The sequence below is a fragment of the Sminthopsis crassicaudata genome, chromosome 1 (assembly GCF_048593235.1).
Source record: "Sminthopsis crassicaudata isolate SCR6 chromosome 1, ASM4859323v1, whole genome shotgun sequence".
Taxonomy (NCBI): Eukaryota; Metazoa; Chordata; class Mammalia; order Dasyuromorphia; family Dasyuridae; genus Sminthopsis; species Sminthopsis crassicaudata.
In genome coordinates, this window is record NC_133617.1 from 140642338 (window position 1) to 140664566 (window position 22229).

At 36.6% G+C, this 22229-nt stretch overlaps 1 protein-coding gene across 3 annotated transcripts in view; it reads left to right on the forward strand.

Moving 5' to 3' along the window:
• Positions 1–1000: 1000 nt before the first annotated feature.
• Positions 1001–22229, forward strand: part of SNX31 (sorting nexin 31) — a 76169-nt gene continuing 54940 nt past the window's right edge. For 2 of the 3 annotated variants that reach the window (XM_074268090.1, XM_074268097.1), the window contains exons 1-4: positions 1001–1189; positions 1295–1369; positions 8360–8474; positions 10696–10760. In XM_074268090.1, coding sequence (XP_074124191.1) covers positions 1124–1189; positions 1295–1369; positions 8360–8474; positions 10696–10760 — 321 coding nt within the window. In that variant the 5' untranslated portion in view covers positions 1001–1123. The remainder of the gene's footprint in view (positions 1190–1294; positions 1370–8359; positions 8475–10695; positions 10761–22229) is intronic. The other variant, XM_074268107.1, reaches the window with a different exon arrangement.

A 22229-nucleotide genomic window follows, 5' to 3' on the forward strand; every position in this document is an offset into this window, starting at 1 on the left:
GATGATCACTTATCAGGAAAGTTATAGAAAAGATTCCCATTTAGAAACCCAAGAGAGACTAGATGGTCTCAAAGATTCCTTCTGATTGGGAGATTTTGTGAACTCTTTCGATTTCCACTCTAAGACCTCAGCAGGGATTTGAGAGGGGAAGGACCTTTCAATCATGAAGAATAAAATTTGAAATAGATCAAGTTTTTATGGCCCCCTTAAGTCCCATTGGACTTAATTTTCAATTCAATTCAGAAAGTAATGCAAGGCACCATATAAAGTTCTAATAATAGAAAGATATAAATAAAAAAGCAAAACAAAATCTAAATTAGTTATTTGCTCAAGGAGATTAAATTCTAGTGACTACCTGTCAACAGTACACTGGCTCCACACAAAACTAAGAAAATGGGCCAGATCATAACAGGCAGTATCTAGAAATGAACTTTCTGGCATTACTGAGCCACACCCAATCACGACTTTCTAGAGACCCTGACCAGGATTAGGGGGCAAGTGGAACTAGACCTCTCCCGACACTGGGCGACTTCAGAATAAAATAAGCTCCCTGGGGCAGTATGCAATTTTTTTTGGGGGGGGGTCTATTTATTGGTTTCTTTGGGAGTTTGGGTTTATTTTTTTATAATCGTCCCTGAACACAGTTGTTCTTAGGTGTTTAGTAAATACTTGTTCGCTCGGATTGGACTGGAGTAAGCTTTGTCTTTTCAGCAGCCTAACACCAAGAGTGGGATATGAATGAGGATGGGAATCAGCATGCTGTCCACTTCTTTGCCCTGAACAATTCTCCAAACTAGTCCCCAGAGTTTTGATTTTTTAGGGGACAGACGCAATAGCCGTGCCAGCCTCAGACTCAGCTCCCACCCCACCCTTTCTTCTCTTCCAAACGCCTGGTGGAGCCGGGTAAAAGAGGCGGTGCTCCAGCCCGGTGATGTCCGCATCACCTGGGGCCGACCCCCTTCTCTCAGGGGAGGAGAAGAAAGGCCCGCTCCGCCCTCCCGTGGGCATGCAAAGGCTGTATGTAGCTGGCACCCAGGCATTCAGCGCAGCGTAGGGTCCCGGAGGAGAGAAGGAACGCAAGCCCCAGCTCCGCCACCGCGGCCGGCTAACTCCGCCAAGCAGCATGAAGATGCACTTCAGCATCCCAGTGTCCCAGCAGCGGCTGGACACATTAGGGGGTCGCTACGTGGTGCGTGAATCCTGGGGCTAGGGAGACGAGAAAAAATCAGACCAGGTTGCTTGACTTCTTTTTCACAGTTAACGTGTGTGTGTGTGTGTATCTGTGTGATTTCAGCTGTACTCGGTGTACCTGGAAGGATTCCTCTTCTGCAAGGTGCGCTACAGCCAGCTGCATCGTTGGAACGAGCAGGTGAGCGCTGGTGAGGGGGAGTGCTGAAGGGGTTCGAGAACCAAGGGCATCCCCCAAAGCTAGACCATCTTCCTATGGTCCAGGAATCTTCCTGCAGTTTGGGTCTGGAATTTGTCTAAGGATATAGGGCTTTGCTTTCCACTTTGATATGGGGAGTGGGGGATGGGAGGTGGAGAGTTTGGATAGCTAAGGGGTTCAAGGACTAAGGTGGCTCACCAGAAGTTGGCATCCAACGAGTCAGGGCAGCAACTCTTGAGCCAGAAGCCTTTCTGCAGTTTGGTATTTAATTACTCAAATATCAAAATATAAAATTAATAAGTTCCCTGGGGAGGTGCAAGTTGGATGGGAAAGGAGAAACGGGGCAGGGAATTTTTTCCCCCAGCTGATTGACTCGGCCAATTTATATTTACATACAGATACTTTGGCTTAACATTTGCTCTCCTTGCTGCCTTCTTTATCTGTGTGACCTGTGAAAATCATAACTTCCCCAGGTCTCAGTTTCCTCATCTGTGAAAATAGAAAGAGAATAGAAAAATAGAAAATAGAAAGAATTTTCTATCGAGAATAGAAATTTTACAGATGAAGAAACAGAGTCTGGAGGAGGTTGTAACTCCCAAGGTCATATTTCTAGTAAATCGCAGGAGATTCCAATTTTGGCCTTCTAATAACTTCCTGACATTTAAATAACACTTTTAAGATTTTAAGATGTAAATAGCATATATATATATATACCTTACTTCATTTGATAGTGTGAATGACCTGGATTACCTCTCAGGTATCAGGATGAACCATGGCCATCTTCTTCTGGCCAGAAAGTGTATGTAATACCTTTTAGAAAGTACTAAGCAGGTAGATGTACAGGGTTACTCTATCTGGGTTAGTACTGAAGTGTTTGTATTAGGAAGAGAACTTAATTTTTCTGACTCCCAGGCCTGTGCTCTACTCCTGAGACACAGTTTATTTTAAAGACTTAGATTTCCTATACCTTCCTCATCACCTCTTTGAGAAGTGCTACTTTTTTAAATGATCAAATTGCCTGCACCAGATTTTTCCACACAGATAATACAGCCCCAAACTGGCAACCTTGTATATGTTGGTATTTATCTTACTTCCTGCACAGAGTTCCTTAAGTTGATTCCCATTAAACAGGTGTGTCCTTATTATTTGTTTTCTGGTGGTCATATTCATAGTATTCAAGTACTGACAAGTATGAAAGCCCAAGCCAAAAAGAATGACTGATCAGGATGATATTTAGGCTCTTGGCAATTACTTTACTTTGTTGAAGAGGATGTTTATTTCTGGGTTTAAGATCACCCATCTGTCATTTCATTTTCCTAATCTGGTGGGGTAAAAAAAAAACCAAACACACATAAGTTGAGGTAATTGATTAAAGAAAGCATTTATTTTATTGTTGTATTTTAGAAAACAGTTTTAAGTATATTAGCATGAAATATTGGTATGAAATGTGTTTGGGTGATGATAATGGTGGTATGATCCTTTGTGATAGGTGATTTATAAATTGTGGATTCAGAAAATTGAAATATTGTTGAGTGCTTTTGACCAAGATGTGTATGACTGGTTCTAGAAATGTTTTAATGTCAATGATGTGAAAACCAAGTAGTCACTGGGAATGTGGGAGTCAAGAGGTCAGATCAGTGCTTTATAAATAGTAGGTGCTTAATGGATATTGTTGACTTTTAGGGATTTGGGTCATATAGCAGGGACACATTCAAATGTACACCTGTAGAATAGCATAATGAAAAAGTCTACCTTTGGGCAGCTAATAGGAAACATCTTGAAGAATTTCTGAAAAGGTCTCTGCATAGCCAATAGCCCTAGATAAAAATTATTTGGTGGGGGACAGTTGTGAGGTTCTTTTATCCCATCTGGAAACAAAAGAAAAGAGAGATGGTGGTAAACCTCTGCTCCATCATTTTTTTCTTGCTTTTTCTGCTTTAGGTGTTCTAAATTTAGGGATTTGGAATATTTACATGGCATTTAATGAATAAAATTGGCCATGCTCCCTGTGGATACTAAAATGGATGTTAAGAGATATCCAACAGTGGGGTGCAATATTTCTAAGTCCTAAAGTAACAATTTTCTTTGCAACATCCATCTGGAAGATTTCTTTGTCTTACTTGTGTAAACTTCTCTTTCTGTTCTTCCAGAATGCATAGTTTTAAAGTAATTTTCAAAATTGGCAAAATTATCAGTACAAGAAGTAAAGATTCAAATAATTTTTCTCTTAATATGAGATTTTAAAATACCTTTCATTTTTTACATCACATTCATTTCTGAATATACTGCCAAGTGATGGATGAGGAGTCAGGAAAACCTGAAAATCCTGCCTCAGACAACTGTTGATTGTGATCCTGAGCAAATCATTGAACCTTTCACTCAGTTCTTCTGTAAAATGGGGATAATAATAGCACCTGCTTTACATAGTTGTAGTGAGAGTCAACTAAAAATGTTCTGTAAAGCTAAAAGTGCTATGTAACTTTTTGGAAACGACCATAGTATTTAGTCATCTAATCAAATCATTCTAGTTGTATCTGACTCTTCATGACCCCATCTGTGTCTTCCTTGGCAAAAATACTAGAATCGTTTGCCATTTCCTTTCCCAGCTCATCAGGAGATATTATAAAATGTCTCCTCTAGCATTAAAATTCAATGAAAATGACAAAATTATTTGGCTTCAAAAATTATATGTAGAGAAATAAATAACAGGCAAAAGAACCAGAATTAATTGTGGACCATGAATTCAAAATGAGCATTTAATACTGTGTTTGGTGTGTGTGGGTATGGATGGGGGTGAGTGAGTGAGTATACTAAAAGTAAGCACAATATTGGTTTATAGAAACAGGAGTATAACTCATAGAAAATTTGAGGGAGTTTTCTCTCTAAATTTAGTTTTAGATCTTTTTGTGAGTACTGGGTCCAGTGTTATACCCCCCCCCCCACACTTAAATAAGATATTGGCACTTTCAGCAGATCATACTTTTTTTTTCAATGTATGATGCTAAATGGTACCAAAGTCATAATCCTCATATAAGATAGTAGATTTGACAGTTGGACCCTATCTTTTCCTCTCTATAACTAGACCCTCTACTTCATCCAAATTTTCCCATTCCTTTTTCTCTGAACAAGTCAAGAGAATTCCTATCCCTCTATCTTTGATCAAGCTGCTCCTTCTGAAAAAAAAAATCACTCTTAGTACCTCTGCTTATCTATCCCTTATTCCATCTTACATAACCACCTACTCTCTGAGATCACCTTCAATACTACTCCAACTCTTGGCAATTGATTCTCATTCTCTGTTCCACTTAATGTCTGGATCACTCATTCAGTATATACTACTTGTAATGTTATCTATTCTTTTATGTCTACATTCTATCTCAACTAAGTTAGCAAGTCTTTTTAGGATAATAATTGTATCTTATGCTTCCTTGTGTTCCCAAGCCATTATCCTATTATAAGAGATGTCATTGGGTCATAGATATAGATTGGAGGGAATTTCACAGGCAATCTTCTTTAATTCCCTCCTTTTATAGAGGAGAGGAAATTAAGTTTCAGAGACATGAAGTATCACAAAGGTAGGAAGTGTCAAAGATGGAATTTATATATAGGGTCTCTGTTTTCACTATCTTGTGGTGACCCTTCAATAAATTCAATAAATATTTGCTGATGATGACAAAAATTCTCTTTTCAGATGACATGCTTACGTGAAGTTAACTCTTACAAAAATGTACTTCTGTTTACAAGGGGTATGAGGTGAGATGGTGTGGATGGCTCAAGCTTTAGGAAATATACAATGTAATCTGACATAGTCCCAATCCTTAAATGATTTAACAATTTTGCTGGAAACAGAAAATGAGACATAGCACAATCCATCTCTGCTGCCAGATGGATGGTCAATAGGACAATCACAGCACATGTCCTTTTGATGGCAGGTCAATAGTATTATCTTTATATAAACAGCACAGCATGGCATTATGGTTATTGAGCAGTGGGCTCAAGGTATTATAATGAGATTTCAATATCCACATCTTTGTTCTTGAAAATATTGCAACAAATAATTTTCAAATCAGGAAAGAGCAACTTTTTCAGGGATCTTCTCAAACGTTTTTGAAAGATAAATCAAACTGAGTACTAGAACTATCTGATTCTTAACTGATTGAGGATGAAACCAATGGTCCTTTTGAAACTCCTGAAAAATCTCCAGTTTTGAAAACTTGAAGAACTTGTGAAGTTAATGATTAACTTTTGGCAAAGTAGACTGCCCAGATATTTATAATGTGTTTGTCTTCCCACTCAGACCAATACTGTATTGGTAGTGGAGGACAGTGCTTGAGAATTCTTTAAGTAGCTAGCTTAAGCTGTAAGACTGATTAGAGGGGATTTCAGCTAGGAACCAGTATCGAAATTCGAATGATTGTCGACTTAGCATCTGACCTCTCTGTCCCACATGATGTGCCTTTGGCAGCCTTGCTTTATAACAGCCTGACAAACAGAGCCAAATTTGCTGATGCATGCACTATATGCTACTCATTAGATTAGAGTCAATTTGGGAAACATCTGTGACTTTTATGAACAGATGCTAAGGCAGACAATTACCTTTTAAATATCAGTTAATCAAGAAATAAATGGGATGCAAATGAGAGAAGAATTTTTTTTTTTTAGTTTCTATTTGAATCATATTAAGAGTTCTTAACCCAGAAATTTCAAGACCCCCTCAAATATGGGACTTTTATAGTTTCATTTCTTTCCCCTTTTATTTCTTTGAGTGTTCCTACAAAATGTGCTTCATTTTTGTTTAGCAGAAACAAAACCATTTACATGAAATCTGTATTTCATATATTTAAGCCCAGAAAAAGTTTCAGGAGCTCTGTTTAACAAAAGGTTTAAATAAAAGTCATTCAAAATATTAGATCTCCTGAAATGGAGCACTGAGAGGTCAGATGATTTGCCCAGAATCACCGAAAAGCAGGACTCGAATCCAGATCTTCATAGTGCCAAGAACCTTATATCTATATCTATCTGTAATGCCCAGCTGTCTCGCTCACTTTTTTTTTTTTAATGCCATAGTCATCTAACTGATGATAGAGAGCATGATATATATAAACATGATATATAGGTCATATTTTTCTATTTTAATTCAAACTCTTATCTCCATACAGACTAAGTTATTTTTATATATGGCTTAAATTTTGCCCAATAAAACCAAAGTAGGATAGCTTTTAATTGGGGTGATAGCAGCTATTCTACTTATTTATTATCTGTGTGATTTCAGGGCAAGTTACTTAACTTTTCCAAGTCTCAGTTTCCTTATCTGTCCAGTAAGGAGGTGACCTCTAAGGGGTAAGCTTTGGAACTTCAGCTTTATAATCTTTCCAGATCTAGATTTATGCTTCTGTAATCTTACTCCAAGTTTGGTATTTATAGCTCAGAGGTGACAGGTTTGAACTTTCCTCTTCTTCCTCTTTCATAGGGACCCAAGGGATTTTGTGCATTTTTTTTTTTCGTTTAATAAAAAATACTGATGCATCTTATAGCTAAGTTTTTATCAATAAATAAGCAAATGAATGAAGATATAATTTCAATTATTTTTCTAACTTCATGGAATCCCAGTCTTTATGTGATTCTATGGAGATGGAGTTTTGTGGTTGAGGGCCCACCAAGGAAAAGCACTGACTGGATTTTGTTGTTGCCTTTCAGTTATATCTACTGTTTGTGACTCCATTTGGGGTTTTCTTGGCAGAGACACTGGAGTGGTTTGCCATTTCTTCAGCTCATTTTATAGATGAGGAAACTTAGGCAAACAAGGTTAAGAGACTCACGCAGCATTATACTCATGTCTGCTAGTGTTTGAGGTTAGATTTGAACTCATAAACATAAGTTCCTAATTCCTAATTCAAAACCCAGTGCTATATCCAGCCTGTCATTGGATTTAGTAAAAATTATATCAAAGCATTTATGCTTCTTTAGCTGTTTCTGAGTGTTCTGGGATGGAGGAAATTAAACTATTGACCTCAAGTTTACTTATATGATCTGATGATCTTTAAAAAAAGAAAGAAAGAAAGAAAGAAAGAAAGAAAGAAAGAAAGAAAGAAAGAAAGAAAGAAAGAAAGAAAGAAAGAAAGAAAGAAAGAAAGAAAGAAAAACAAAAAATAAGGAAGAAAAAAAGATTTAACTTGAGGAAATCTGAACACTATCACTTTAACTTTTTTATCTATTAAAAGGCTATTAATATTTAAGGAACTTGTTAAATAACTAAGGTAAGGCAATGGTGTGTTGATTCAGCACACTAAAGTTTAGAAAACACAGTGTTTTTCTTCATATTTCAGCCTATGACCCACTTGCCCTTCTGCTTCCCCAAAAGCTGCTAATTCTTCAACACTGTATACCATGCAATAACTACCCTAGGCAATCTTATCTGCCTGGTAGCTACAAATGATTTTTTTCCTGTACTAGTCACAAGAATTATTAGTTATGACTCAGTGCTTAGATGAATTTCGCCCTGGGCTTGTGTGTAGTATTTTGTATGTGTGTTTTTATTTTTTGATTAATTTATTTAAGACTTAAAATAGAAAATAGAAAAAAAATTGTCATGTGGAGAGCAGAACATGAAAGGACTAATAATGTAAAGTAATCAATTTCCATTTCAAGAAAACCTATATAATAAATACTATACATGGTATTCTTTGCTTCCTTGGAGGTTTTCTTTTGTTCTCTATTAAGCACTTTTTATTTTATTTTTTCTCCCATTTTCCCCTGCTCCTGCCTTCCCCAAGAAGGCTATGATTAAATGCAAATACATACATACATACATATATATGTATGTGTTCATATATACACACACACACAGTGTGTGGTGGTGGTTGTTGTTGTTTTTTTTTGCTGAGGCAATTGGGGTTAAGTATATGTATGTGTGTTTTTTAACCTGGCTCAGAAGTGGACTAAATTTGAAGTCTTAATGGTTTGACCTTCCAGCTGAGACGGACATTTGGAAATTGCGTGCCACCTTTTCCACCAAAGTATTATCTTGCAATGACCACATCTATGGCTGATGAAAGGAGGGATCAGCTGGAACAGTATCTACAATGTGGTATGTTTATGGAGTTTAAAAAATTTTCCTTTGTGGTGTTAAAATTCTTGAAGTAAAGCTGTTTCCTCTTATATGTGATCCATTTGCCTATTAGAACATGATCTTGTTTATAGCATGGACTGTTTCTTTCTTCTCTTTGAATCCTTAGTACTTAGCACCGTGCTTGACACAAGGTAACTGCTTTAAGTGTTTCCTCTTTACCTTCTTCCTTCCTTTTTTCCTTCCTTCTCCCTTTCTCTCCTTCCTTTCTTCTTTCTTTCCTGCCTTCCTTTAATTCTTCCTTTCTTTCCTCCTTCCCTATCTCTTTATTTTTCCCTTTTCTTCCCTCTAACTTTCCTTTTTCCCTCCTTTCCCCTCTTATCTCTCTTCCCTCTCTTCTACCTTCCTTCCCCTCTTCTTTCTCTCCTTCCTTTCATTTCTTTCTTTCCCCATCTTTTATTCTTTTTTCCCTCCTTTTCTTCCTTCTTCCTTCCCTCTTTCCCTTTTTCCTTCCTTCCTTCCTTCCTTTTCCTCCTTCTTCCCTCCCTCTCTCTTCTTCCCTCCTCTCCTCTCTCCTTCCCTCCTTCCTTTCCTTTTTCCCTCCCTTCCCTTCTGCCTACCTCTCTCCTTCTCTCCCTTCTTTCCTCCTTACCTCTTTCTTTTCCTTCCTTTCTTCCTTTCTTCCTTCCTTCTTTCTTCTTTTCCTTCCTTCTGCTCTCCTTCCCTTCTTCCTTCTTCCCTCTGTCTATTCCTTCCTTCTCTTCTGTCCTTCCTCCCTCCCTGTCTCCCTTCTTTTCTTACTCCCTCCCTCCCCTTGTTTCCTTCTTCCTTTCCTTCCTTCCTCTCTCCCTTCCTTCTCCCTCCCTCCCTTTCTTCTTTCTTCCCTCCCTTTCTTTCTTCCTTTCTCCCTCCTTTCTTTTCTTCCTCTCTCTTTCTTTCTTCCTCCCTTCCTTTCTTTCTCCTTTTATTTCTTCCTTGCACTTTCCCACATGAGGGTCAGAGCAGTGGAATTCACAGTAAATTTATGAAGAAAAAAGGCTTTATACTTGCTTGTATTAAATTTGAGTTGATTATACAGAAGACCTCTGGAAGGTGATAGAGAAATTGGATGGAGACAGGAACAACAACTTGAGCTTATCATTATATTCTGTACAAATTTCTAAAGTACCTACACTGTGTACTAGATGCTATGCTAGGCCTTTGGGAGGGATCCACTAACCTACAAAATACAACCCTTCCTCAAGTAAATGATAAGTTCCTTTGGGGAGACAAGACAATAATATCATGAGACGGTGTTTCTTAAATTCAAGATGTGTACATGTACAGATTGCAGGAGTAGCATGGATTGTTGTTCAGTCATGATTGACTCTTCATGACCCCTTTTTGAGATTTTCTTGGCATAGAAATTAGAGTGGTTGACCATTTCCTTCTGCAGCTCATTTTACAGGTAAGGAGACTGAGGCAAACAGGGGGAAGTAACTTTCCCAGGGTCACATAGCTAGTCAATGTTTGAGGTTGGATTTAAATTCGGGTCTTTGAGTCTAGGGCTGACTCTTTATCTACTGCGTTACCTTGTAGACTTAAAGTAATAACTCATGGGTACAATGCCTTACATGCAGTAGACTTGAAATGTTTGTTGAATTGAACAGAGCATTGGAAGGTTCACAAAGGAACAAGGATGGTCTGTCCAGGGGAAATAAATCTAGCTCTGAATTCAGAGCCATTTAGTAAATTGTGCTTACTACCTGTGTGACTGAAGATTTTTGTTGACTTTCAGGTCAGACTTTCTTTATTGGTAAAATGAAAGAAGTGGACCAGATAGCCTTTGGAATCTTTGCCAGGTTTAGATTTATGGGTTCACATTCTCCTCCCATTCCCCCAGGACAGCTAATGCAAGTTTCATCATCTCCAGTTTGCAAATGAAGAAACTGATAATTGGAGAATTGAATTGGTTTATCCAAATAAATGTTACAGACAGCATCTGATTTCTCAGGTTTATCTCTCAGGGAGAACTTTCTGCAGCAGCAAGCCTTGTACTTACATTTAGACAAAAGGGATTGAGCTTAGTTGACTGTCATGCTAGAGATGATTCCATTCCTGCTAGAGCACCTGAGTAAAGATTCAAAATTTACATCGAATGTGTGTGTGTGTGTGTGTGTGAAATGAAAACATTATAGCTGGGCAGGGCCAGGCTTCTCTCATCTTCCCATGCTAACTCCAATTGATGTCTATTATTTCCTAGTCCCTATGGATCCAAACATCTTGAAAAGTGAAGTCTTCATCCGCTTCTTTAAATTACTGCAGCAGGTAAGTTTGACCTTCTTTAGAAGGCTGATAATCGCCTAGAGATATTGCCAGTGATATGTTAGACCAGCGAGAGAACTAGTTGTTAAATTTTCAGCCACATATTTGTAAGGTAAACTAAACTTCAGCATGTTGCAAGTATCTTTTTTGAGAGCCAGTTATTAAATATTTATCAGCATATTGTTGCATTGAATTATTTTCTTTCAGCTGTTGGCTCTTTGTTTATTTTGTTGGCTGAAGAATCTAAACCCTTGGACATAGTTTATTTAGATTGAGTTTTTCTCATCTTTTGCCTCACTGGGGCTAGAGGTGATTGATAGAAATAAAGAAATTTCATATAAGAGAATAGTGTGGGCCTAGAAATTCAGACTTCCAGTGTTGGTTCTGCTCTAAAAGGTTGCATGTTTATATACAATTCACTTTACTTTTCCAGTCCTCAGTTTTCTCCTCTGTCAAGTGAGGGAGTTTAGCTGTATGACTTCTACCATCCTCTCTCAACTCTAACTTTCTAATTCTCTGAATCTTAGGAAGCAGGAGATTCTAACTGGCTTTTTCTTCCTTCTCGAGTTGGCAGAGACCTTGTTCTGTCCAAATCTTCTACATCTCAGAGCCACAGCATGATGGGAACAAGTTAATAGTGCAGATAATGTGGTTCAGTGCAAGGAGCTCTCAGTTTGAGGCACAGGACCTGGATTCAAATACTGGCTCTACAAACTACTGTCTGGGTCACCACTTAAATTCTCTGAGCTTCTTTTGATTCATTTAAAAATTTGGAGGTGAGGGGATGGAGGATTGGGTTTGTTATTGCTGTTGAGTCATTTTAGCCACATCCAACTCTCCATAACTCTATTTTTGAGGACTTTCTTGGCAAAGAATTATGTATTGTCTCTGTCAATAGAATATGGACTCCTGGAGAATAAGGGCTGTGGATTATCTTTCTTTGTATCCCTAAAGAGCTTAGTACAACATCAGACCACATACTCAGTGATCAATAAATGCTGAATGAGTGAGTGAGTGAATATACTAAGATATATAAAAGCTGGCAGTTCTATGGATCTGAGAGCTTTGAGAAGTGAAATCTTTGTGGTTTTCTGTGGCAGTGCTGGGCAGTCTTACCTTCATCAGAGAGAAAGTGAATTCCAGTTTGAATGAAAGGCATTTCATTTCCTCCCTGGTTTCGGGCAGCAGAGAACACCATCTTCTCTTCATCCTTGGCTTCTGGCTTTCTTGGTAGATCTAGGTTCTGACAATTCTGTTGGTTGAGCACATTAGTCATTCGGATAGTATGTAAGGGACTGACTGTTTTTCTGCCGGCTTCCATGTGCTTGTCTGAATAGCAAAGAACTACACTGACTATAGCTCCACAAAAACACTGTTTTTCAGTGAGTTTGAGCCTCAGTTGGGGGAAGGGCAGGAGAAAAGGCAAAGAGATACTATGTGAGGACAAGAGGGAGATATAACTACCTTGTTTTCATGGCCAAGCATTCATTCAAACCATTCCTCAAATGAGTTAATAAGCTGTGCTGTGGACCCAACTTTCAATCAATTAATCTGCTTATTAACCAACATTAGCATAACTGAGACTAGGGAAAGCTTAAAGGGTTTGAGGAGGTGCTTTTGGTGAAGATTTCAAAAGGGTTAAAGATTAGGAGATGGGTGAGGGAGAAGGAAGGTGTCCTTTAGTGCTTGGTACCCATGGGGAGAAACACTGCATATTTGTTTTCATCATAGAAAGAAGTAAAGGAGATAAGAGCTGAAGTTATAGAAAGCTGCAAGGAAGACAGAGCTAAAGTCAGACTGGAGTAGAATGGAGTAGTCACTTAGGGATGCTGGTGGGAGGCGGGAGCAAACATGATGGCTATTTGTGTATCACCAGCACCCAGTGCCAGACATAGCATTTCTTTTAGTTCTGACTTCTGGGAGTGAGTGATTGGGCGTTGTAAGTGCTTGATAAACTTATAGTGGGACAGCTGGGAGGCATTTCAAAGACAGTACTCATTTTACAGAGGAAGAAAATGAGATCCAAATTTACTTATTGGATTGGGAGGTGGCTGTCTTCCTTGAATTACCAATTGTTACGTCCAATGATTAGGTAATATAAATATCACCACCAATAACAACCTCAATGTTTAATATAGCCAGGCACTGTCCTAAGAACTTTAGAAATACCATCTTATTTGATCCTCACAACAACCTGGGAAATATATATATTACTATTATCCCCATTTTACAGATGAGGAAACTGAGAGCCAAATGCTTGTTGGATTGGATGAAAGAGGCACTACCACCATCAACAGCAGCAGCATTTATATAGCCCAGCAGTATACTAAACACTTTAGAAATATTATTTCATTTGATCCTCTAGGAGGTATAAACCACTATTATCCCCATTTAAAAGATATGGAAACAGACTCAGACACTTATTGGATTTGATGGAAATACTGTCAGTCTTGAGTATTCAACTGTTAGGTCCAGAGATGGTTAGATAATATAAGCAATACCAACACCAACATTTCCACCACCAACAGCATTTATATAGCATTTACTATGGCCAGCCTCTTTGCTAAGCAATTTAGAAGTATTACCTCATTGGATCCTCACAATATGAGGAATGCAATATTATTATCCCTATTTTACAGATGAGGAGACTAAAGCAAACAATGGTTAAGTGATTTGCCCAGAGAAACTAGTAATCTAGTAAGTGTCTATGGCTGACTTTGAACTTAGGTCTTCCTAATTTCAGACCCAGCATAGTATCTACTGAATCTCTTTATGTGTGTAGGTGCTCAGGTGGCTATCACCCTATGGGAATGGCTGTTTAGAGAGGACAAGTAGGACTGAGTTTAGAAAAGCAAAGATCTTGTAAAACCCTGGGTAACTGAATCAAGCTCCCAGTAGATGAGAGGGAGGCAGGCTGTGTCGGGTCAGAGCAACAATAAACAATGAGTAGGACTTACGTAGCAGTATTTTGGTAAATGTTTAACAGCTCTCTGGGGGAAAATGTACATTGATACATTTTTAACTTCATTATTAACATTTTCCTCTTCAGTTTTTAAATTTAGACAGTCAATACAACAGTAAATCAAGCCCTGATATATAGCATTTACCAACTCTAAGGTATGAATGTTTTCAGTGAAAATTTAACAATCTGTTCTCATGAACTAGTTTAAGCTAGGTCCAGTATACCACTGGATTCATGACACATTTAAGGGACTTAGCAATCTCAACTCCACTGGTATTGCTTTTACATTTTCGGCATATTTGGTACCCATAAATACATGGTCTTTAATAAACAAGTTTTTGGTTTTTGCCAAATAATTATAGGTCTAGGGTAGGGAGCAATTTTAGAGGGGTGGGGGTTCTTAATTCTTTTTGGTGTATATCTGGGAGGGACCCTTTGGAAGTCTGATGAAGCTAATGAATACTTTATCAAAATAATATTGTTAAATAATTGAAAGAAATACTAAATTATAGTTAGAGGCAAATAACAATAAAGTTGTGGTCATTTTTCTTGACAGACTCATTGAAATCTATCCCATAGACCTTAGAACATGGTTTCTAGGACTTGATCTTACCTGTTTACCACATTTTCAGTGATGTATTGTGTTATGTTATGTCATATTATATGTTGAGAATTTAAATTTTAACAAAAAGAATGGCAGTCAGGTGCCTCAAGGAGCTTACATTCTAATAGGGGAAGAGAATATCCAAGAAGATACTAGGGTATGAAACAGCCATTTCCATGGAAAATGAGAAGGATGGCTTGTGTGGGTCCTTCCTCAAAATAGAGGATCCAAGAGAAAATTAATAATGGGAAAGGGGAGACTAGGGCAGAGGAAGAAGGCATGTTGGTAAAGTCCAGAGAATGAAAGCAAACACAAATAAATCTTGATAAATTAGGACATAGAGCCAAACTGAATAAGATGAAATCTTTTCTTAAATCAAGTATAAATTTGAATTTTAAAAATCAGCTTCAGGGGCAGCTAGATAGTGGGCACAGTGGATAGAGCACCAGCCCTGAATTCAGGAGAACCAGAGTTCAAATCTGGTCTCGGACACTTAACACTTCCTAGCTGTGTGACCCTGGGCAAGTCACTTAACCCCAGCCTATTAAAAAAAAATCAGCTTCATAAATGGAAAAAGAATGGCTTGACATTAGAAAAAGAGCTAGAGGTTTTAGTGGATTGCAGAATTAATTTTGAGAGAAAATAGTATGAATAAAGCAGCTAGATGACACAGGGGATCATGTAGAATTTGAAGTCAGGGCCACTTAAGTTCAAATATAACCTCTGATACTATTAGCTTTTCCCCAAGGTAAGTGGGGTACTGCATAGAGAGCCAGGAATAAGTCTTCATGAGTTAAAATCCAGCTTCGGACACTTCTTAGCTATGTGATCCTAGTCAAGTCACTCAACCTTTTTTTGCCTCAGTTTCTTCATCTGTAAAATGAGGTGGAGAAGGAAATAGAAAACCACTCTGGTATATTTGCCAAGAAAACCCCAAATGAGGTTATGAAGTATAGGACATGATTGAATTGCCTGAACAACAACATATGACTGTAGGCAAATCACTTAACTCCTCTATGGGTTAGCTTCCTCATCTGTAAAATGGGAATAATAATAGCATCTATCTCTTACAGGGTGGTTGTGAAAATCAAATAAGTTAACATATGTCAAGCACTTTGCTAATCTTAAGGCAAATATAAATGTTAGCAATAACAAAGATGTTGATAATAATAAAAAATTTATTGGCTTTAATTAGGAGATAATTCTGCCTATACCTATCAAATGTCTAGATTTTTCTGCAACTTGAAAAAATAATCAACACTTCTTTTAGTTCTCATGTAGAAGATACAAGAGAGAAAAAGAAATCTTTGAGTTGCCAATAAGCATTTATTAAGCAAGTACTTTGAGAGACACTATATTTCGTGCTGAGGATGCAAAAAAAAAAAAAAAAAAAAAAAAAAAAAAGGCAAAACAAACCAAAAAATAGTCCCTGCTCTCCAAGAGCTCACAGTCTTATAAGTGCAATCAGCTCTGTGTAAACAAGATAAAGACAGAATAGTTCTAGAGGGAAGCACTGGGAATTCTAGTCTTTTTGTTAAAGATGGGTTGTTGAGCTGATCATCTGAAGGAAGTTTATGAGAACAGGAGGTAGAAGTGAGGAGGAAGGAGAATATTCTAGGCTCATTTAAAAAGTCATTAAAAATATACATACACACACACTCTTGGGAGATAAAGTGTTAGGTAAGAGAAGCAAGGAGGCCGGTCCTATGGTGATGAAGTCTGGAGAATGAAAGATGAGGGGGATAGTTATCATGCTGAGTGATAGGGTCTGAATCCAAAAATGACAGCTAGAACATAGAACCAAATGAAAATATGTATAGTAAGTGGAAAGGAGTGAGATATAAGAAGGCTGGAAAGTTCAGGAGCCAAGTTAATTTGTTGTTAACTAAAAACAATCACCTGTCCATGAGACATGCATTGAAACTGGATTTATTACAAGAAAGATGAACATGCACTAGAACCATACCAACTATGGAGTTGTTCATAATCTAGGCAACATTGTTATTGTGTCTGACTCTGTAACACCATTTGGGGATTTCTTGGGAAAGATACAGGAATAGTTTGTCATTCCCATATCTGGCTCATTTTACAGGTGAAAAAACTGGAGGAACCCTAGTCAGGGTTTGGTGACTAGCTCAGGTCACACAGCTTTTAAGTATCTAAGGCCATATTTGAACTTGACTTCCTTATTCTAGGCTACCTAGCTGTCCTATTTCAGAAAGGTTATAGAGAATTTTAAATGTCAAATGGGATTTTATATTTGATCTTGGAGGAAATAGAGAGCAACTAGATTTTGTTGAATACAGAAATGAAATCGTCAAACCTATGCTTTAGGAAAATCAGTTTGGTAGCTGAGTGGAGGATGGACTGGAGTAGGGAGAAATATGAGGGAAGGAGACCCATCAGAGTTCTTTCAGTAATCCAGATTTGAAGTGGGATGAGAGCCTGCATTGGGGTAGTAACAGTGTCAGAGAAAAAAAAGGCAGGTTATACAAGAAATATTATAGAAGCAGCTAGATGACCCAGTGGATAGAGCACCAGCCCTGGAAGCAGGAGGACTTGAGTTCAATCTGGTCTTGGACACTTATTATCTGTGTGATCCTGGGCAAGGCACTAAACTGCAGTTATCTACAAAAATATGAAGGTAGGAAGGATAGGACTTGGAGATGGAAGAAGAGATAGAAAGGAATAAGAAATCCAGAATGATACCTAGCTTGTGAACCTGGATTGGGAGGTGGGTAGTAATAGCTAAGTAATTTTTTATTATTTTTAGGGAGAAAAAAGAAATGAAGGTTAAAAGTTAGTCCTTCAATGGTTTACCTGTCCGTAATTCTTTCAGCGTGTGCCTGTTCTCTGTCAACAAAAGCCACAATCTTTCTCTGATTTATTAGGTGGTCTTGAAGATTCCAAGGTTAAGGGCTTCATTACCTCTTGACCAACCTGATGATGGAATTCTCCAAACTTAGCTAGATTGATTTTCAATGGCAGACATATATTCTGTCACTCTTTAGTGGCACAAGTGGGACTTTGTTGTTTTATTTTTAAAAATTAAACCTTTAATAATATTTTATTTTCCCAAATACGTGCAAAGACAGTTTTCAACATTCACCTTTGTTCCAAGTTTTAATCCTTCTCCATCCCACCAAGACAGCAAGTAATCCAATATAAGTTAACCATATGCATTTCTTCTAAATATATTTCCATATTCATCATGCTGCACAAGAAAAATCAGATCAAAAAGAAAAAAAAATGAGAAAAAAGGAAGCAAACAAGCAATAACAAAAGGTGAAAATACTATGTTGTGATCCACACTAAGTCCCCGTAATTCTCTCTCTGGATTCAGATGGCTCTCTCCATTACAAGTATATTGGAAGTGACCTGAATCACCTCATTGTTGAAAAGAGCCATGTTCATCAAAATTGATCACCATATATTCTTGTTGTTATATACAATGTTCTCATGGTTCTTCATTTCACTTAGCAGCAGTTCATGTCAGTCTCTCCAAGCCTTTCTGAAATCATCCTTCTGATCGTTTCTTACAGAATACTACTATTCCATAACATTCATATATCATAACTTATTCAGCCATTCTCCAACTGATGGACATCCATTCAGTTTCCAGATTTTTGCCACCATAAAAAATGCTGCCACAAACATTTTTGCAGATGTGAGTCCTTTTCCGTTTTTTATGATCTCTTTGGGATACAGGTCCAGTAGAGACATCAAGAGGGACTTTGTAATTTGACTTGACCATGATTAATTTTAAGCATTTGTTTCCCTCAATGAGAGAAAGGAGAAAAATGATATAGTAAAAAAAATTATAATTAAGCTGAGGAAACTAGGCTGAGCAGTGGATAGAGCACCAGGACTGCAGTCAGAAAGATCTGAATTAGAGTGAAATAAGCAGGACCAGGAGATCATTTTATACTTCGACAGCAAAACTATATGATGATCAATTCTGATGGACGAGGCCCTCTTCAACAATGAGATGAACCAAATCAGTTCCAATAGACAGTAATGAACTGAACCAGCTATACCCAGCGAAAGAATTCTGGGAGATGACTATGAGCCACTACATAGAATTCCCAATACCCCTATTTTTGTCCACCTGCATTTTTGATTTCCTTCACAGGCTAATTATACACAATTTCAAAATCTGATTCTTTTTGTACAGCAAAATAACTGTTTGGATATGAATACATATATTATATTTAATTTATACTTTAACATATGTAACATGTATAGGTCAAACTGCCATCTGGGGGAGGGAAGTGAGAGGAAAGGGGGAAAATTGGAACAAAAGGCTTGGCAATTGTCAGTGCTGTAAAATTACCCATCCATATATACGTAAATAAAAATATATGTAAATAAAAAGCTATAATTTAAAAAAAAAGAAAGAAAGAAAGATCTGAGTTAAAATCTAACTACAGATACTTACTTGCTGTGTGATCTTAGACAAGTCATTTAACATTCTTTCCTTGTTTTCTTTAGACTAAATTTCTTTGGGTTCGGAATACTTAGTCTGTAGCTTATTATTGCATATGTGCAATGTGTGTGTAGGAGAGTTGGAGTCTGACAATCAGGATGAACTGACTTGTCCAAGTCGCACAGCTAGTGCCTGAGGTCAGATTTCGGATTTGAACTCGTCTCCTCCTAACTGCCATTGCTTTAATCACTGTGCCATCTTCTTGTCTCTCTGAACCTATTTATTAAGCCTTGTCTATAGTGAATTTTCTTTGGGGTTTTGAGTGACTGTGCAAACTGAAACCATTAACCTTGGAAAATGATATTCTCCTCCATTTCAGTCAACAAAGTCAATAAAACTTGTATTTAGTGCTTAGTATGTAATAGACACTGTGATAAACACCGGGCATGCAAAGAATAGCAAAACAAACCAACAAACAAAAAACCCCAAAACCACACACACATACAAACACATTTTTCTTGAAATCAAGGACATACATTCAAATGGCAATAGCCAACAGACAAATAACTAGGTACATGCAATATATATACACAGAGTGGATGGAGAGAAATCTGAGAGGAGGAGGCAGTAAGGCTGGGGTGGCTAAGGATAGGATACATATATATATCTGTAAGACAATTGGGATTAAGTGATTTGCCCAGAGTCACATAGCCAGCAAGTATAGAGTGTCTGAGGCAGAATTTGAATTCAGGTCCTCCTGACTCCAAGGTTGATGCTCTATTCATTGTGCCATCTGTGCTGCCCCAAGGTACTTCATTATTAAGAAAGTATTTTTATTACATAGAGAAATGTTATTAAATTGTTTCGGTTATATCTGACTCTTAATGGTTCCATTTGGAGTTTTCTTGCCAGAGATACTGGAGTGGTTTGACATTTCTCTCTCTAGTTCATTTTATAAGATGAGGAAACAGAGGTAAACAATCGACTTGCCCAGGGTCAACTTGGTAAATGTCTGAGTATCAGATTTGAATTCATGATGATGAATTCTGCCTGCTTCTAAGCCTAGCACTCTGTCTATTGTAACACCTAGTTGTTAATAATTTTTAATTCTTTTGAGACTTACTCATTCATGTCATTTGACTTTGTGGGGGAATGACTTTTGGTCATAAATAATTCGTTTAGTTGCCCACATATTTTAGATATCAGATATCAGATCCTTTTAGATATTTAGATATCAGATCCTTTTCAGAGATAGTTAATCTAGGTATTTTTCCTAGTGAAACCACTTTTCTTCTTATCCTAGATGCATTAATTTTGTTTCTGCAAAAACTTTTCAATTCAGATAACTTAATTAATCTGTTCTATTTTGTATAATTACCTCTATCTTCTATTTGGTTAAGAATTTACCTTCTAGCCATTTCCAGGAAAGGCACCAAATCTTTTCTTCTGTTTTTAATAGAATGATTACTTATATTCAGATAATATTTTATGTTTTGAAATATATCATGGCATATATTGTAAGCTATTAGCCTAAAATCTAATTTCTGCTAGACCATTTTCCAATTCTGTCAATAGTTCTTATTAGTTGGGGACTTCTTTCTAAGGTAATTTATATTTTTGAGTTTAATGAATATGAGGTTATATTGAGTTCATTTATTTCTGATTCTTCCTTACCAAGACTGTTATATTGATCTTCTCTAATTTTTTTTTGTAACTAACACTAAATAATTTTGTTACTGTTTCATAATATAATTTGAGATCTAGAAGCTTCTTCCCCATTAATTCCTCCTTTTTTTTCCTTCATTATTTTTCTTGATAACCTAACTCTTTTGTTCTTCCAAATAAATTTTATTATTATTTTGTCTAGCTCTGATAAGTATCCTCTTGATAGTCAAATTGATGTATCATTAAATCTGTAAGTTAATTTTGGTAGTGTTGTCATTTTAAATTTAACATTGTGATTCATCCATTGGTCCTGAATATCCCCCCAATTATTTGAGTTTTCTTTAATTATTATTTTATAATTATAGCTATATAGCTATTAATTAATTGACTTCCATATATTTTATGTTTTGTGAAATGTATATTTTGAAAGTGACTTCCCTTTCAATTATTCCTTAAGATTTTGTTGCTGTTATAAAGAAATACCATTGATTTGTGTTTGTTTATTTTGTGAGTTATTAATTTACTGAAGTTATTATCACACTTTTTTTATTTTACTAATTTTATTTTACTTTCATAAAAATATTTTATTTTACCTCACTTTGACTATGCATGTATGTTTATGTATATATGCATTTTTCTATGTTGATTTCTTTAGAAACTTGCCCTATTTCATATTGCAGTTTCTTTCTATATCCCGTAAGTATCATTTTTGAATGTTTTCAACCTCTCCTAGGCTTATTTCCTGTGAATTCAAATCTTATCTCAGACATTTACTGGCTGTATGACTTTCTGTAAACTACTTTACTTGTTTACCTCAGTTTTCTATAAATCAGAATCTGTAAAATGGGAATAATAATAGCATCTACTTCTAAGGACTGTTTCAAGTTCCAATGGAAAAATATTTGTAAGCTTTTGGCACAGTGCCTGGCATATATATAGGTGCTTAGTAAATTTGTCTTTGCACCACCTAGCTAAGCCTGGAGAAAGTAGTCCAATCTTCAACCTTTGGCTGCATTCGTCATCCTGGCAATTTTCCATATAATGTCTCCCTATATATACACACACACACACACATATATACATATATATATATACATGTATACACACATTCACATATCTACACATATGCGTACACATACAGATACATACTATATGTACATACATATATATACACATATATTTATGTATACCACATGCATATATGTATACATATATATAATTTTCCCTTTTGTTTTTATATTAATAAATATTTTAAATCAATAATTTGATACTTACAAAATTAATTTAATAATTAAATTTTAGTAATAAAATTAATATACATTTAAAAATTATTATACACACAACACACTTTATTTTTTTGTTTCACAGACTCTTAGTACAGTACTTGGCATATAGTAAGTAAACAATTAATAAAGGCTTTTTCTTTCATTTATTAAAAGAGTAATTATGTAACATCTAGCTATGTTAAAATACGACAGTGTTTCCCAAACCAAAGTATACTGTGGACCAATAAAATATCTCATATTTCTAGTTTTGACCTCTTTAACTTGACTATGTTCTCTGTGCTCAAGGGACAGGGAGGGAGGTGCTACAGGGGAGCAAATTGTGACATGAAGAGTGGAGCATAGGAACAGTGTGTTTTTAAAGTTTATGAATTTTTAAGACATAACTCAAGTTTTGCTGAGCAGTAAAAATCAGTGGTCTGCAGCCAGGAATTTGGAAAATATTTTAGAGGTGATGATAAAGGATACTATACTTATCATATGTAAATGTTTGTGTGTATATGTAACCTAGGTCTGAATATGTGTGTGTGTG